This window comes from Crocuta crocuta, unplaced genomic scaffold, assembly GCF_008692635.1.
Source record: "Crocuta crocuta isolate KB4526 unplaced genomic scaffold, BGI_CrCroc_1.0 scaffold177, whole genome shotgun sequence".
NCBI lineage: Eukaryota > Metazoa > Chordata > Mammalia > Carnivora > Hyaenidae > Crocuta > Crocuta crocuta.
The window spans coordinates 5,466,096-5,485,649 of NW_027531880.1; the positions used below are offsets into that span (position 1 = coordinate 5,466,096).

General features: G+C 33.4%; 1 protein-coding gene across 1 annotated transcript in view; it reads left to right on the plus strand.

Moving 5' to 3' along the window:
* ADAM18 (ADAM metallopeptidase domain 18) overlaps positions 1-19,554 on the plus strand; it is a 109,238-nt gene that overhangs the window by 14,149 nt on the left and 75,535 nt on the right. The window contains 6 exon segments of the mRNA XM_077773126.1: positions 3,570-3,646; positions 4,789-4,966; positions 12,419-12,484; positions 17,535-17,606; positions 17,793-17,959; positions 18,986-19,067. Coding sequence (XP_077629252.1) covers positions 3,570-3,646; positions 4,789-4,966; positions 12,419-12,484; positions 17,535-17,606; positions 17,793-17,959; positions 18,986-19,067 — 642 coding nt within the window.

The following is a 19,554-nucleotide window of genomic DNA, read 5'->3' on the forward strand; positions in this document are numbered from 1 at the left end:
ATGGGGGTGGGGGGGTGGGGGGAATGCAGCCAAAATTCTTTACCCAGCAAAGAGGCCACTCAGAATGGAAGTTCCTCAGACAAACAAAAACTAGAAGAGTTTGTGACCACTAAACCAGCCCTGCAAGAAATTTTAAGGGAGACTCTGAGAGGAGAAAAGACAAAACAAAACAAAAATGACCAAAAGCAACAAAGACTAGAAAGGACCAGAGAACACCACCAGAAACACCAACCATACAGGCAACATAATGGCACTAAATTCATATCTTTATATACTCTCCCTAAATGTCAATGGACTAAATGCTCCAGTCAAAAGACATAAGATATCAGAATGGATAAGAAAACAAGACCCATCTATATGCTGCTTATAAGAGATTCATTTTAGACCAAAAGGACACCTCCAGATTGAATGTAAGGGGATGGAGAACCATCTGTCATGTTAATGGTCATCAAAAAGAGAGTGGGAGTAGCCATATTCATATGAGACAAAATAGACTTTAAAACAAACACTGTAAGAAGAGATGAAGAAGGAATTCAACCAGCCATTTAAAGGAGAGTTAATATCTATTCTTCTGAAACAGTTCAAAAAAAATAGAAATGGAAGGAAAACTTCCAAACTTATTCTATGAAGTCAGCATTACCTTGATTCCAAAACCAGACAAAGACCCCACTAAAAAGGAGAATTACAGGCCAAATGGATGCAAAACTTCTCAACAAGATACTAGCAGTCCAAATCTAATAGTGCTTTAAAAGAATTATTCATCATGATAACTGAGGACTTATTCCTAGGCTGAAGAGATGGTACAGGTTTGCAAATCAATCAATGGGATACATCACATTAATAAAAGAAAGGATAAGAACCATATGATCCTCTGAATAGATGCACAAAAAGCATTTGACAAAATACAGCATCCTTTCTAGATAAAACCCCTCAACAACGGAGGTATGGATGAAACATACCTCAATATCATAAAGGCCATATGCAAAAGACCCATAAGTAATATCACCTTGAATGAGGGAAACAGCTTTTCTTCTACAGTCAGGATCAAGACAGGAATTTCCAATCTCACCACAGTTATTTATGATACTAGTAGAAGTCTTCACTTCAGCACTCAGACCACAAAAATAGACAAAAGTCATCCAAATTGGCAAGGAAGAAGTCAACCTTTTACTAATTGTAGATGACATGATATTCTATGTAGAAAACCTGAAAGACTCCACCAAAAAATTGTTAGAACTAATACATTAATTCTGCAAAGTAGCAGGATATAAAATCAAAGTGCTAATGTGTTCCATTTCTATACACCAATAATGAAGTAGCAGAAATAGAAATCAAGGAATTGATCCCATATACAGTTGCACAAAAAACAATAAAATACCTAGAAGTAAACCAAACTAAAGAGGTAAAATATCTGCACTCTGAAAACTATACAATTATGAAAGGTATTGAAGAGGACACACAAAAAAATGGAAAAGTATTCCATCCTCATAGATTGCAAAACCAAACATTGTTAAAATGTCTATACCCCCACCCCCAAATAAACCTATACATTTAATGCAATCCCTAGAAAAATACCACCTTCACTCTTTACAGAGCTAGAACAAACAATCGTAAAATGAGTATGGAACAAAAATGACCCCAAATATCCAAAGCAATTCTGAAAAACAAAACTGGAGGCATCACAATTCTGGACATCAAGCTATATTACAAACCTATATTCATCCACACAGTTTGATGCTGCCACAAAAGTAGATGTGTAGATCAATGGAACAGAATAGAAAACTCAGAAATGGACCCATAATTATATGGTCAATTTATCTTTGACAAAGCAGGAGAGAATATTTAATGGAAAAAAGTCAGTCTCTTCAGCAAATGGTGCTGGGAAAACTGGATGGCAACATACAAAAGAAAGAAACTGGACCACTTTTTGTATAGCATACACAAAAATAAATTCAAAATGGATGAAAGACCTAAATATGAGGCAGGAAACCATCAAATTCCAAGAAGATAATATAGGCAGCAATCTCTTTGACCTCAGCTATAGCAATTTCTTACCAGTCATGTCACCAAAGGCAAGGGAAACAAAAGCAAATATGAACTTTTGTGACTTCATCAAGATAAAAATCTTCTCCACAGCAAAGGAAACAATCAACAAAACTAAAAGGCAGCCTACTGAATGGGGGAAGATATTTGAAAATGACATATCTGATAAAGAGTAGTATCCAAAATCTGTAAAGAACTTAACAATTCCAAATAACCTCAATAACCAAAAAACAAACAACCCAGTAAAGAAATGGGCAGAAGTCAGGAATAGACACCTTTCCAAAGAAGACATCCAGATGGCTAACAGACACATGAAAAGATTCTCAACATCACTCATCATCAGGGAAATACAAAAGGAAACTACAAAGATATCACCTCACACCTGTCAGAATAGCTCAAAAACCCCAGATGTTGACGAGGCTGTGGGGAAAGGGGAACCTTCTTGCACTTTTGGTGGAAATAAAACTGGTGCAACCACTCTGTAGAATAGAATGGTGGTTCCTCAAAAAACTAAAAGCAGGACTACCCTATGATCTAGCAACTGCACTATCAGGTATTTACTCAAAGGATATAAAAATACAGATTCAAAGGGGTACATGCATCCCAATGTTTATAGCAGCATTATGAACAATAACCAAACTATAGAAAGAGCCCAGATGTTCATCAATTGATGAATGGATAAAGAAAATGATCTCTCTATATAATGGAGTTTACTCAACCATCAAAAAAGAATGAAATCTTGTCATTTGCAACAAGTGGATGGAGCTAGAATGTATTATGCTGAGCAAAATATGTCAATCAGAGAAAGACAAATACCACATGATTTCACTCATATATGGAATTTAAGAAACAAAACAGATGAGCTCATGGGAAGGAAATAGAAGAGAAGAAAGAGAAATAAACAACAGACTATTAACAATAGAGAACAAACAGGGTTGATGGAGAGAGGTGGGTGGGAGAAGGGCTAGATGGATGATGAATATTAAAAAAGAGTGTATGTAAGTGATGAATCACTGAATTCTACTCCAATATTGCACTGTATATTAACTCACTAAAATTTAAATTAAAAAAAATGGTATGTGATGGGGCACCTGGGTGGCTCAGCCAGTTAAGCCTCCAAATTCAGCTCAGGTCATGATCTCACAGTTCGTGAGTTCAAGCCCTACATCTGACTCTGTGCTGACAGCTCAGAGCCTGGAGCCTGTTTCAGATTCTGTGTCTCCCTTTCTCTCTGTCCTTCCCTGGCTCATGCTTAGTCCCTCTCTCTCAAAAATAAATAAACATTAAAAAAATTTTAATGGTATGTGAGAGAGATAAACCCAGGCTGAGAGAGTACTCATTGGTATCTTGGTGGTACAGAATAAACAGGATTGTCAGAAACCCCTTTTCCTTGAAAATCTGCATTAATAAATCTACACATACACAGCCTTATTCTTAATTATGTTGACATTTTTGATTTTCTGTAATGTTTGCAAATACATTTTTAATCATAAAGAATTTACTTATTTACCTTTCTATATTTGCAGATGCATTGCCATTACCAAGGATATATTGCAAATTTTCCAAATTCACTTGCAACACTCAACATCTGTTCTGGACTCAGGTAATAGAATCTTTGACATGGAAAACTAGTGATTAGCAGACAGAAATCTGGGAATGTTTAAGAGGAACCCGATTTGAAGGTTTCCTTTATGATGGCCTTACTTTTTAATATTAATATTAGTACCTGGACTTTCTTACTGCCCATTCAAATGAAATCATGCCAGGGAATTCTGACTGCAGGCATTTTTTTAAAGACACTGTGCAGAAGGGGATAGTTTCAGTAAGTGACATTTTAGACATAAATAATATTGTTGCAGTATCAATTATCTCAAATAGTTATGAAAAATGATATTAATTTGTCATTTATATAGCTACATATTGTATTATTTCAGTTTAGATGTACTCAGTATCAGACATAAAACAACTAATTAAGAAAGTAACTCAGAGGTAAAGGGCAGGAATAAATTATTTTCATCAGTGTTAGTGGCAAGAGAAAGATATTATCAGAGGAAGACTGGTCCAGAGCAAAAAAGCAAAAAAAGACTCTCCCTAACTTCCTTTTGTTTTTGTTTGCCTGATATCTAGAATTTACTCATGTTATCTCTGAAAAATTTGTGTCCATTTAATGTGGCTTTTCATAGATACCCACCTCTTTAGAGGTACATTCTATATACCTGCTTTCCCTTATTCTAATCTTTGGAAGAACATGATCTTTATTCCTGGACTTCTCAACAAAGTTGAAAATTCCTTGATTTTCAACAAATACTTGGTCTTAATTAATATATCTTGAATGAATATGACTACTATACAGGTAATACAAAATACTTTTAAATGTATGTTGTTATTTAACATATGAGCAAAACTAAGGTAGATGTATCTCAGTTACTAATGGTAGACTGAAAGAAAACAGAAAAATAAAGTGTGTTTATAATGTGTTCTTTACTATATTTCAAACTGGGATTTCTACTCATTTCTTTTCTATAATTTCCATGCCTTTGCTGATATTCTCTATTTAGTGAGACATAGTTATAACACTTCCCTTTAGTTGTTTATACAGGGTTTCTTTCAGCTCTTTGAAATTATATAAATACCTAATAAAGTATTGAAATTTAACTTAAATTTAAAGTCTTTTTACATTTTAGATTACAAGTTGGATAAGATCATTTTTTAGGGTTTGTATGTCATTGATTTCTAAATATTCAGGGGATTCCTTCAGTTTGAAAACATCAGCTATGGAATTGAGCCATTGGAATATTCAGCAAGATTTGAGCACATAGTTTATCAAGTGAAAAATGGTAATCAAGACATACCACTGTTAGCAGAAAATTACAGCAATATTTGGCAGAAAGACCAACCCTATCACGATAATTTAATTTCACAGGTAATGTAATAATTCTGATGTTAGGACATACTATGAAATTACTTCTGCAGAATTTTGTTCACTGTAAAAAAGGAGCTACTTATCTGTGGAGTAGAAATATCAAATTTGATATCTTCTTTATATGCCTTATAACAAGGCATCTTTATTCTATCTAAAATACATGAAAATTACACAATAATGTATTTCAAGCATATTAAACTGTATTATGTAACATTTCTTATCTTCTATTTTTATTCAAGCTAAAATGCATATTATTGGGTAAAATTTAGAAATACAGGAAGAATGAAGTCACTATATAAATAAAGTCAATAAAATAAAGTCAAGCTACTTCTACCTTGGTAAAATTACTCTTTTATTTTTACTTACAGCTTTACATACTACTAGAGTACATCTTTCTAAAATAGATAATCATTTGTATATTATTAAACTCTTAATTTACCTGTAGGCTGCATGTAGAATTATTTGACAGGTGTTTTTCCCTCATGATTTTGAATATTTTTATTTCATTGTCTTATGGCCTCCATGATAGCTGATGAAAAATTAGCTGTTATTAATCTTATTGAGGATTCCTTGTACATGATGAGTCCCTTCTCTGTTGCAAGTTTCTCTCTTCATCTTGGGCTTATGGCACTTTTCTTATGATGTTTCTCTGAGTGGTTCTTTTTGAGTTTATCTAAATTGAAGTTCACTAAGCTTTTTTGTGTAAACTAATATTTTCCTCCTAATTTGGAAAATTTGGGGCCATTAGTTCTTTGGCTATTCTTTGGCCCTTTTATCTACCTCCTCATTTTCTGATACTCCCATTATGTGTGTGTTGGTCTGCCTGATAGTACCTCATAGGTCTATTAGATTTTGTTTATTGTGGTCCTTCTCTGTTTCTTTCTTTTTTCTTTTTTTAAATTATTTTTTATGTCTTTATTTTATTTTGAGAGACAGAGACAGAGAGCGAGCATGGAGGGACAGAGAGAGAGGGAGACACAGAATCTGAAGCAAGCTCCAGGCTCTGAGCTGCCAGCACAGAGCCTGACGTGGGGCTCAAACCCACGGACTGTGAGATCATGACCTGAGTTGAAGTCGGACGCTTAACCGACTGAGCCACCCAGGCGCCCCGGTCTTTCCTTGTTTCTTTCTCTTCTTCAGATTGTATAATCTCAAAAGATCTGTCTTCAAGTTCCCCAATTCTTTCTTCTCTCTGCTCATATCTGATGTGGAGTCTCTCTAATGGGTATTTTATTTCAATTGTATTTTTTAATACCAGGTTTTCTATCTATTTGTTTTTTTAAATAACTTTATGCCTTTCTTGACATTACATATTTAGTCAGACATTATTAAAATACTCTCCTTCAGGGGTGCCTGGGTGGCTCAGTCCATTGAGCGTCCAACTTTGGCTCAGATCATGATCTCTCGGTTCATGGGTTTGAACCGTGTTTCAGGCTCTGTGCTGACAGCTCAGAGCCTGGAGCCTGTTTCAGATTCTGTGTCTCCCTCTCTCTCTGCCCCTCCCCCACTCATGCTCTGTCTCTCTGTCTCAAAAATAAATAAACTATAAAAAATTGTTTATAAATAAAATAAAATATTCTCCTTCAGTTATTTATATATAACTTAATACCTAAAGTGTTTTTCTAGTAAGTCCAACATCTAATCTTCCTCAAAGACAGTTTTTATTGTTAACCTTTTGTCTTTTATGGGTGATACTCTAGGTCTTTTTCCTGTCTCATAATTTTTTAAAAACTGAAACTATTCATTCCAAGTAATTTAATGTGATAACTCTGGAAATCAACCCCCCCCCGCATCAAATATTATTGCTGATATTCATTGTAGTTGTTTGCTTTGTGAATTTTTTAACTGGTTCTCTAAAGACTGTATTCTGTATTGTGGGTAGCCACTGAAGTTTCTATCCTGTTATCTTACTGGTGGATTAATGATCAGACAGAGTTCTTTAAATGCTTGGAAACCATAAGCTTCCCAGTTTTTGCTGAGAGTTTCTCCATGCATGTTGAAACATGCCTTTGTCACTCAGCCAGGTAGTTACAACTGTGCCTTTCATTTCACTTTATCCTTGCACAGTCTCAAGACCTCCCAGAAGTGAGATTTTAGAGTCTTTTCATGTCTTTCCTAAGTATGCATACAGCCTTGGGCATGCATTTAGCCTGATACATGTTTGTGGTCTGCTACATTCCCAGAAATTTGTTATAGCTTTTCAAAGCTACATGTGGATATCTTTCTCTCCAGATTTTCCTTTTTTGGTCTACTATTTGCCCCATGGTGATTCACTGTCCCAGACAACTATAAAGTTAAAAAAAAAAAAAAGTCTTTTATTGTTTAAAACAAACCCCTTTGAAAAAAGAGCTTTTCACATTGTGTAAAATGTGATTTAGGTCAATACAGACAAACTTAAAATAGGTCTTCTAAGAACAAAATAGGTCAGGATATGATGTTTCTTTGGAAATGAGATTTGGAAGATGCTCCGGTCATATTCTGCTTTTTCTGGAGATTGCCACTCTGCTGGTATTCACTGCAAATGTTGCTGTTACTTTTCAACTAATGAGAGAAAAGACTAGGCCAAATTCAAATTCCACCTATGTCACTGTTTTTACCCAGACTAGTTATTTTTTTGAACAAACACTCCCAAGAAGGCTGCAAGCTATTTGTTAATTTCTAGAGATCTGAAAAAGTCGAGTCTAACCACTTTTGCCAGTTCTTTTGTTGCTTTTATACAGGGGAGAATTTTTGGAGTATCTCACCCTGATTTTAATTGATGTATTTTCATTTCTTGAATTTTATATACCATGTTTTTATGCTTTTAGTGTAACATATTTTTAAATTTCCCTTGTTATTTCACCATTGACCCATGGGAAATTTAGAAGTGTGCATAATTGGATATTTTCTAGATATCTTTCTTGGTTCTTATTTCTAACTGACTTTATTCAAGCTCAGATAGTGCACTTGACTCTAGTATATATGTTTCTCTATATATCCTGCAGTTGTTTTGTGTAGTATTTTACAGATGTTCATTACGTCAATTTGTATTTTTCAAAACTTCCGTTTTCCATATTTATTTCTGGAAGGTATTTTGTAGTTTATGTCTGCTGTCACAGCATCCTTCTTTGGGGGCATTTTTGAGCTTTGTTCTGTATTTTTCATGTAGAAGTGACTTGTCAATTTTCTTTTGAGAAAGAGAGAGAGAGCATGTGGTTGTGTGCACAAGTTGGGGAGAGACAGAGGGTGAGGGAGAGAATCTTAAGCAGGCTCTACGTCCAGTTTGGAGCCTTACATGGAGCTCTATTTCATCATCATGAGATCATGACCTGAGCTGAGATCAAGAGTTGGATGCTTAACTGATTGACTCACCCAGGCACCGCTGATATATTATTAATTAGACTAAATATTATTTAAAGTAATAGAAGATATGTCTGTCAAACTCTCACTAGACAATTATTGGTTTTGTCTAGAAGTTAGTGAGAAAATTATAAAAATGTGTTTCCCCCCTCTGAGAAGCAAACAGGCAAACTCTTTCTCTTTTTTAAGATTATTTCTATTTGCAAAGTAACAAACACTGACTTATCAAGAACACAATTCAAAAAAACTCAGTGATATAATAAAATGTGCATAAACACATATGGATAGGGACAACCAACTACTTTCCATATTAGGTAGATGTTCTGTAGAAGTATTTGGTGTTAAAATTACATATTTCATATTGCATTGTTTAGCATTTTCCACCAATGCCTTTAACATATTAGCTAGAGTTACTTTTTTTTAATGTTTATTTTTGAGAGAGAGAGAGAGACAGAGCATGAGCAGGGAAGGGGCAGAGAGAGAGGGAGACACAGAATCTGAAGCAGGCTCCAGGCTCTGAGCTGTCAGCACAGAGCCTGATGGGGGGCTCAAACCTATGGACCACAAGATAATGACCTGAGCCCAAGTCAGACACCCAACCGACTGAGCCACCCAGGCGCCCCAAGCTAGAGTTGCTTTAAATCTTCCTTCTGATAGTTCCAACATCTGTGTCTGTGTCTGTGTAAGTCTGATCCTTATGATTGCTATCGCTTTTATATTGCATTTTCTTCTTGCCTGTGTGTATATCTTCTCTCATGTGAAACTGAACGTTACGTAAGGCAGTAGGCAGTAGATATTGAATTAAATATTAATTTTAGCCTTGGAGATGAGCATACCTTTCTGCTGGAGTTTAGCCTAAAAGATTGTGTTAATATAGTCAGAATATAGATCTGTTTGTGTGTGTTTTTGCTATTGCTAGCTTTAGTGTGCCTACGAGAGTCTTCACATTTCTTTAAGTGATATCTTTTGTTTAAGGTAAATGGTAATTTGCTGGAGTAATGCCTTTTCTCTTTACTTTTGCATTTCTTCACTGGACTTTGTTTTGTGTCTTTAGAAAAAACCTGTCTCTTCCCGATATTCCTGCCCTCTCTCTCCTATACTTTTTTGACACATTTTAGCACAGGTCATAGATTTGGCATGGAGCAGAGAACAGGGAAATTCTCCGATATTTGGATTAAGACTAACTATAAGGAAGACACTATGAACCTGGACTTAGGGGAAAGATCAGTGTTTATCACAGGTTAGAAATAAATGGGAAGTTGGGAGTGGATGTAATTTTACAGATTTTTGTAATGATGGAATATATCTGTGTCTTAATTGCAATGGTGTTTACATAAATGGACACATTACAGAATAACATAGAAATATACACACATACATTGTACAGATTCAATTTCCTGGCTTTGATAATGTACTACAGCTTTTTATAAGTTGTAATCATTGGGGTAAACTGGATTAATGGTACATGAGATTCTTGATCTACTTTGCAATAATTACTTTTAGAAAATAAAATTAAAAAGTAATCTCAGTGAATTAATGAGTTTGAAGTTCATTTTATTGAAGGTGACTTATCTGACATTATAGTGAATATTATTAAAGTTCATTTTAAAGTTTAACTATTAAAGATTAATTAAGAAGGATATAAATTTGAAAGGTAAAAATGTCAGGGTAATAATGTTGCGATTAAAATATAAAATCTGTGCAGAAACGCATTTGAAATTGGTTATGGTGCACATGTAATTTATATTCAATCAAGTTGCAACGTAGAAGTCATGGTTGTAAACATTAATACATTTTTATGTAAGCATAGTAAGAGTAATAAAAATACAAATTATTTTTGGGCTTAATGTTGAACACAAAAGGAAAAATATCAGCAGGTTAGCATGTGATTTTTCTCTTAGGTTCTAAATAATTGGCAGGACCACATACACATAGAATAAAACTTTTGACACATTAGATCTCATTAAAAAAACGATCAGGGGCACCTGGGTGGTTCAGTTGGCTTAGCATCAGACTCTTGGTTTTAGCACAGATCATGATCTCACAGTTCATGGGATCCAGCTCTGTGTCAGTCTCCACACTGACAGGTCGGGATCCTCTCGGGATTCTCTCTTTCCTCTCTCTCTGCCCATCCTTTATTTGCATGCATTCTCTCTCTTTCTCAAAATAAATAAATAAACTTAAAAAATGATCAAATGAGAATATTCTGGATAAGACTAAGCAATATTAACTCTAAAATATATTTAACTGGAATATTTTTTAGTTTTTAATCCAAACACAGCTAGAATTAGAAATATGTTCTGTCTAGAATTTTCTCTGAATTTAGAAGATATGTCATTATGGGCAGAGAGGGTATTTTTCCCAATTAAAAACATTAAGGTGTTTAGGGATGCCAAAGTGGCTCAGTCCATTAAGTGTCTGACTCTGGATTTTGGCTCAGGTCATGATCTCATGGTTCATGCGTTTGAACCCCACATTGAGCTCCAGGCTAACAGCATGGAGCCTGTTTGGGATTCTCTCTTTGGCCCTCCTTTGCACACACACACACACACATACATGCACCACTCTCTCCCTCTCTCTCAAAATAAATAAATAAACTTAAAAAAATTATGGTGTTTACTAAAGAGTCAGTTGAAGATGTCAACTATTTCAAATGTATAACCATAAAATGAAACCTTGAATGAAATCATAAGCAATGTAATGAGAATATTAAGAATATATTGAAAAAAGATTTTCTAAAATATCAGACACATTATAGGTAGACATAGATAAGAAATTAAAGTACATGAGTATTTTTTAAGACAAATTATTTGTTTCTTCTATTTTCAATCAAAGAACAGCTAGGAATGTTTTGAGTTCATGTACTCAGATGTATATAAGAAGAAATCTAGTTTTGGAAATAACTTTTGAGTAGAAATATTTCTAGGTCTGCCAAAGTAATGAAATTGTACTAAAAATCAATTTCAGTAATTATATAATTTATTTCTAGTGAACTCTTTTCCCACTCCATATTATTCTAGTTAGAACAATAAATTATATGATCACCATTGTTATGAGACTAGTCAGTGCTGAAAAATTGCAGAGAAATAATAAAAGAGGTTTAGAAGACCAAACCCATGTATTTCAGCATTGTATGAGAGAAAATTAGAAATAAGAGCACTTTCATTTCTACAAAATTGCATATATGAAATTAATCAGATAGACAAATAGATCATGACAAAAATAGGTCATACAATACAGGTATACTTTACTTCCCTATGGGAATTTAAACAAACTAAGTCAAATCTAGGCTCTACCCATTAAGTCCAGTTAGTTTGCTAATTTGCTCATTTAATCTATGCTATTTTATGACAGCCCCAATTGTTGAACCTTGTTACTCTTGTATCTAGTGATCAATATAATTGATCAAGGAAGAATTTTGTGAGTTTTTAAAAATTTCTATATGTAAAGTGGAATTCAATGTGGTAGAAATACACCTTATATAAAAATTAGATTTAAAGTAGTAAGTGATGATATAATAAACTGATGATTTATAGATGACTGACTGGCACAATCAAGAATTATTACATCATACTAAATGGAACATACAGCCTATGCTCTGAGACTACAGAATTATTTCTGATATTGTGCAATTTTTCTTTCCTGTGTACCCACATAGTTAATAGTACAAGGAATACTATTTACCAAATTTATGTGTAGACTATGAGCTCTCAAATATTCCCTGTACTGAATGAATGGAAGATTCTAGTGCACCACAGTTGGTGTTGCCATAGGCTTTAGGAGGACAGCTCTTGAAAATTTTTCAGGTATGAACTAGTAATGTAGATTTGTCATGAGATGAAGACAACAGACTACATATCTTTATATTCACTTTCTTTTCTCATTCAGTATTAATACAGAGAACATAAACTCTTACATTACTCTAGCAACTCACTGGGACTTTCTTAAACCCGGAATACATTTTCAAATGAACTTTTCTGATTTGTAATTAAGTTTTATATTTAAGTTCTCATTAAAGTTTTGTATGTATTCTTTTTCCTTCTTTACATGTCAGTCTTTGGACTTTAACAAATTCAATACATGTTAACAGTTGATAAATCCTTTTTCCCCCAGAAAACAACTCTTCCAAAACTATTACCCCAATACCTAGAAATTCACATTATAGTGGAAAAAGCTTTGGTAAGTCAAAGTTTTCCTTCCCTCTCTCTTTCATTCCCTCTTTCTCACTTTTTCTCTTTCTTTCTTTGAACTCAATGAAAGTATTTTATATTAATTTCAAAGACATATGTAATTTTTAAATTAGTGCCAAGTAAAGATATTTTATTTTAGGTGTTAGTTATGATGAAAAAATCAAACTACTCTAGAGTGCCCTCTACTATTTACCCTTCCCCCATAATAAGCTTAACCCAGTCTCTCCTTGACCTCACTTTCTAACAGCCTGAACCTTTCCCTAATCTGCTCTAACAACTCTGGTTACGTTTTTTGAGCATATCAGATATTTAACATCTTACCAATTCACTTAATTTTTTTCTAACTTTATTGAGGAATACTTAACAAACATAATTGTATATATTTAAAATGTAAAATGTGGTGACTTGTTATATATTGTGGATTGATTACCAAGATTAAGATAATCAACACATCCATTACATCATGTAGTTAACTCTTTTTTTCTTTTCTTTGTGTGTGTGTGTTTGTGCCCAAGTGTGTGTGATAATAACTTAAGCAACTACTCTCAGCAACTTTCAAGTATACAGTACCATATTATGAACTCTAGTCACCGTGCTGTGCATTAGATCTTCAGAATTTATTGTTTCTTATGACTGAAAGTGTGTTACTCTTTGACCTACGTCTCTCCGTCTTCCCCTCCCACCAGCCACGGAAACCACCATTCTATTCTCTTTTCTTTTTCCCCTTCTTTTTCTTTTTACATATAATTGATACCATACAGTGTTTGTCTTTTTCTGGCTTATTTCACTTAGTGTAATGCACTCCGTATTCATCAAGTTGTTATAAATAAGAGATATCCTCCTTTTTTATGACTAATGTTCCCTTGCATGTGTGTACATATATGTACATATACATATACATATCCATGCCACATTTTTTTTATTCATTCATCTGTTGGCGGGCACTTAGCTAGTTACCATTTCTAGTCTGTTATGAATAATGCTGCCTTGAACATGGGAGTACAGATATCTCTTTGATCTCGTTTCTATAGCGTACGTACCCTGAAATGGAATTGCTGGGTATGTGGTAGTTTTATTTTTAACTGTTGAAGGAACCATCATACTGTTTTCCATAATGGTCATATCAATTTACATTCTCACCAACAGTGTGAAAGAGTTTACTTTTCTTCACATCTTTTCCAACATTTGAAATCTCTTGTCTCTTAGAGAATAAACATTCTAACAAGTGTACTGTGATATCTCACTGTGGTTTTGATTTGCATTTCCCCATGATCAGTGATGTTGATCACCTTTTCATGCACCTGTTGATCATGTGTATGTCTTCTTTAGAAAAATATCCATTTGGTAGACATAATTTCTTTTGAATATCTAAGTAGGAGGGAAATCTTTATGTTATAGGGTTAATATATGTTACCATTACGAGATGTTGAATACAGCAATTTTTCCCCCATCAACAATGTATGAAAGATCCAAGGGTTCCAAAAAAAATCCAAGGGTTCCATAGTCCCACAAACAATTGATATTGATAGTCTTTTTAAATTTTAACCATTCTGTTGTATGTAAAATGAGATCATATTGTGATTTTTATTAACATTTACCTGATGACTGTGAGTTTTAATACATTTGATATTGTTGTAGATAATTTGGAGATTCTTTTTTAAAATTTTTTAATGTTTTATTTATTTCTGAGAGAGAGAGAGAGAGAGAGAGACAGCTTGAGCAGGAGAGGGTCAGAGAGAGAGGGAGACACCACAATTGGAAGCAGGCTCCGGCCTCCGAGCTAGCTGTCAGCACAGAGCCCGACATGGGGCTCGAACCCATGAACTGTGAGATCATGACCTGAGCCGAAGTCAGATGCTTAACCAACTGAGCCACCCAGGCGCCCCTGATATTCTTTTTTTTTTTTAATTTTTTAATGTTTATTTATTTTTGAGATAGAAGGAGAAGGACAGAGAATGAGTAAGAGAGGGGCAGAGAGAGAGGGAGACAGAATCTAAAGCAGGCTCCTGGCTCTGAGCTGTCAGCACAGAGCCTGAAGTGGGGCTTGAACTCCCAAACAGTGAGATTATGACCTGTGCTGAAGTTAGTCGCTAAACCAACTGAGCCACCCAGGTGCCCCTGGATATTCTCTTTAAGAGAAAATATACAAGTGTTTCCCATTTTTATATTTGTATTAATGCTTTGTGGGATTTTATATATTTTGAATATGAATCTTTTGTCAGATGGCTATATTGGAGATATCTTCTCCAAGTTTGAGGCTTGTTTTTTCCATCTCTTCTCAGTGGTGTCTTTTGATGGTCATATTTCTTAATTATAATGCATTTAAGTCCAATATGTGATTTTTATCATTATTTCATTTTTTCCATTTTAGAAATATTTTCTTACTCTGAGGACACAAATATTTTTACTTTTACTTTGGAATTGATTATTCTTTATCTTTTCACATACAGTTTTATGATCATCTCTAATTGATTAAAGTGTGTGGCATGAGGTAGGGGTTAAGGTTTATTTTTCCCTATCCATTTCTTCCAGTACCATTTATAGAAAGACCTTTCTTATCTCATTCAATTGTGTTGGGAATTTTTTTAAAAATCATGTAATGGAATATGTATGGCCTATTACTCAAATCTCTGTTTTTCTTCCCATTGGCTTATTTATATTTTGTTGAATCAATGCTGTACTATAGCTTTTTTGTCATTTATCTATTTGTTTAAATTCTTTTATTCTTTATTATTGCTTTTAATATTTGAGTCTTTTTCCTTTAAATACATTTTAGAATTGCTCTACATTTCCATATAAACACACACACACAAACACTGAATTTGACAAAAACACAAAACACCTGAATTTGATTTGGGGATTGCACTGAATTCTTAGATCCCTTTGAGAAGGAGCTGGTTCTTTGAAAGAATTAATAAAATTGATAACCCCCTAGCAAAACTTATCAAAAATAAAGGAGAAAGAAGCCAAATAAATGAAATCATCAATGAAAGAGGAGAGATCCCACCCAACACCACAGAAATACAATTAGAATACTATGAAAAATTATACACCAACAAACTGGGAAATCTGGAAGAAATGGACAAATTCCTAGAAACTCAAAAACTAGCAAAAGTGAAACAGGAAGAAATAGAGAATTTGAACAGACCAATAACCAGCAACGAAATTGAATAATCAAAAATCTCCTAACATATAAAAGTCCAGGGCCAAATGGCTTTCCAGGGGCATTCTACCAAACATTTAAAGAAGACTTAATACCTATTCTCAAACTGTTTCAAAAAAGTAGAAATGGGAGGAAAACTTCCAAATTCATTCTATAAGGTCAGCATTACCTTGATTCCAAAACCAACAAGGACTCTGCTAAGAAGGAGAATTATACACCAATATCCCTAATGAACATGGATGGAAAAATTCTCAACAAGATCCTAGGAGATCAAAACCAATATTACATTAAAAGAATGATTAACCACAGTCAAATAAGATTTATTTCTGGGATGGTTCAATATTCCCAAATCTATCAACATGATGCACCACGTTAATAAAAGTAAGGTTAGGGTGCCCGGGTGGCTCAGTCGGTTAAGCATCTGACTTTGGCTCATGTCATGATCTCACAGTTTGTGGGTTCAAGCCCCACGTTGGGCTCTGTGCTGACAGCTAACTCAGAGCCTGGAGCCTGTTTCAGATTCTGCATCTACCTCTCTCTCTGACCCTCCCCTGCTAACGCTGTCTCTCTCCCTCCCTCCCTCCCTCCCTCTCTCTCTCTCCCTCTCTCAGAAATAAATAAAACATTAAAAAATTGAAAAAAATAAAAGAAGGGTTAATAACCATATGACCTGTTAATAGATGAAGAAAAGGCATTTGACAAAGTATAGAATTCATTCTTGATAAAAACCCTCAACAATGTAAAGATAGGTGAAACCTACCTCAACATCAGAAAGGCCATATACAAAACACCCACAGCTAATATAAGCCTCAATGTGGAAAAGCTGAGAGCCTTTCCCTTACAGCCAGGAAAAAGTCAAGGATGTCTACTCTTTTTACTATGTTAAATAGTAATGGATATCTTAGCTTCAGAAATCAGAAAACAAAAAGAAATAAAAAGAATACAAACCAGCAAGGAAGAAGTCAAACTTTTTCTCTTTGTGTGTTTTATAGGGATACACTTCATATATATAACACCTCACTAATGCAGTGCTTTTTCTATTGTAAGGAAAATTTTTTTGACTAGAATATATATTCTAATTCATCCAATGGAAATATATAATTAATTTACATTACTTCTATGATTAACAAGTATAACAAGCCCATCTATTTCAATAACTATCATAATTTTGAGTAAGCAAGCTATACAGAGTTCCAAGATTTGGTAGGATTCCATGTTTTCAACTTGTAAAATGAACAACTTTTGCAGAGGCATTAAGCATTTTTCAAAATATGACTCCCAAGAACACATGTATTAATTAAGTTCTCAAACAAATACGAGTTTATGTCCTCTCACGAATTTACCAGTTTCATGTGACAATTTTTTTCTTTTCTCCTTTCCTTTACATAATTTCACTGTATTCATCATCAAAACCTTTTGAATCCTTTATTCCACATAATGTTTAATTTTTATAAATGTGACTTTGTTTTTCTGTCCTAAAGATATATTTGAGGATTTTGATTTTGTTTATTGGTTTGATATTTGGTATCAACCATGTGAAGGGAGATTTTGTGATTTACTCTGTGACTAGCTGAAGAAATCCCATCAAACGAAGGAGGAATCTCTGAGATTATTTAGGGACCTCTTGACAATTTCAATTGTTCCTGTTTAAGAGTTTCTTTAAAATATTAACAAGTGTGAGACTCTATTTTAAAAGCCTATGATTTTTTTATTGTTGTTTCTTTTATGATGTTATAATTGTTATATTTGTGTGCTTTATATTGTTTGACAAATCTTATGACTTACTTGCCTGGTATGAGCAAGATATATTCACCATCAAAAGAGAAATTTTTATAACTCATATTTTTAAAAGAATCACTTAAAACTTCTTTTTCAGTATGATTATATGGGATCAGAAATGATGGCTGTAACACAGAAAATTATCCAGATTACTAGCCTTGTCAACACTGTAAGTTTTAAGTTCTTTGCATTTATAGTTTTATGAAAAATCATTGAAACTGATTTCTATTTTATCATGACAAATTAATGACTTAAAATCTTCAGTAATCTAAGTAATAAACTGAACATATTCCTATATAGTTTTGATTTAATAATTCATGTTATTTGAACAAGTATGCCATAAATCTTATTTTAGATGTTTACTCAATTCAAATTGACTGTGATGCTGTCCTCCTTGGAACTGTGGTCAGATAAAAACAAAATTTCTACCAGCGGAGATGCTGATGATTTATTACAAAGATTTTTCGTATGGAAACGGGACTATCTTATCCTACGGCCCCATGACATAGCATTCTTACTTATGTAAGCACAACGTTCTACATTCAAAAAGAAATATGCATAAAAATTTTCATTAATTTGATAATTTAATACATTTATTGTGTTCTTCAACTTTCTGTAGGCCCGTCTGAAAATGTTAAACATAGCTGCTGCCATAGGTGCAATAATGTAGTTGAACATATGCTAAAAATAAAAATAACATAAATAAGTTATATAACAATATTTTTTGGAATATAATTTATATAAAAATATTTGCCTTTCATAACTACAGAATACATTACCTACATTATGTACATATGTTATACGATATACTTTATTATTACATATGTTAACTACAAGAGTACATATAAGCCTTAGCTTATTAATAATATAAAAATTGTCATTATTCAGTTAATATTAACTATAATATGTTAACACATTTCATGTCTACTGCTTGACTAAAAAGATTTTTATGGTAACATTTAATTTAAGAAAATGTTTACATTTAGGACAGGCAAAACTTCTTATTCCACAAATTAAGAATCCTTTTTGTTTGAGGTGCTTGGGTGGTTCAGTTAGTTAGGCCTCCGACTCTTGATTTCAACTCAGGCCATGATCTCATGGCTCATGAGATCCAGACCTGTGTCAGGCTCTGCAATGACAGCATGACGCTTGATTGGGATTCTCTCTCTCCCTCTCTCTTCTCCTCCTCCATGTGTGCATGCATGCTCTTTTTCTCTGAAAATAAATAAACTTAAAAAAATAAAAATATAAAAATCCTTTTTTAAAACTTTTAGTGATCAAAAGAATGTATGCAGAATAAGGGAAACTGAGGAGAATTCAAGAAAGTAAAATTATTTCAAGTCTAGGAGTTTGACGATGAAAATTGCTATTAAAGTGAATTATAATTTTCAATGAGCATTTTGTATAATATGTTAGATATTATCCAGCTCAAAAATTGGTATATTTGAAAACCATTGTAAATTTTATAGAATATTTAATTTAATAAATAAACTAATAAATTGCTCTAAACAACTATGGTAATAAACAGGTTATACTATAATGATGTAGTTACAGGAAACATCCTACATACTTGGGAGCAACATTTCCTGGCACGATATGCAATAAAAGCTATAATGCAGATATTGCTATGGTATGTAATTTTTATCCTTCTGTATTATTTTTTCAAATCTTTATATTGTACTTTATATTATTTAATAGTGCATAATATAGTAGTATATAATAGCATTTTTCTCTATATGTATATTATTTTCTGGGGACAAAATTATTTTAATCTTAGAACATAATATGAACATACGTTGATATACTCATTCACCAACTAGGCATAATGACTATTAACACATATCAGATTGTCTAAGGATGTAAAACAGTGGAACAGAGTTAAAGCCTCCCGTATATCTACTGTAAATTCAAGAAATAGCAAAAATAATGAATTTGTCCTGCCATTTTATGGGTATTATTCTATTGTTAGAAATGTATGTATCCCTTTACTACATATTGTTGAATCATATAGCTCCACTTTTTCTTTAAAAATTTTTATTAAGTAATATGCATTCACTTATTATAAATACAAATGGTTTTACAGGACTAATACTGAAAAAACTAAATCAGTCCCTTAC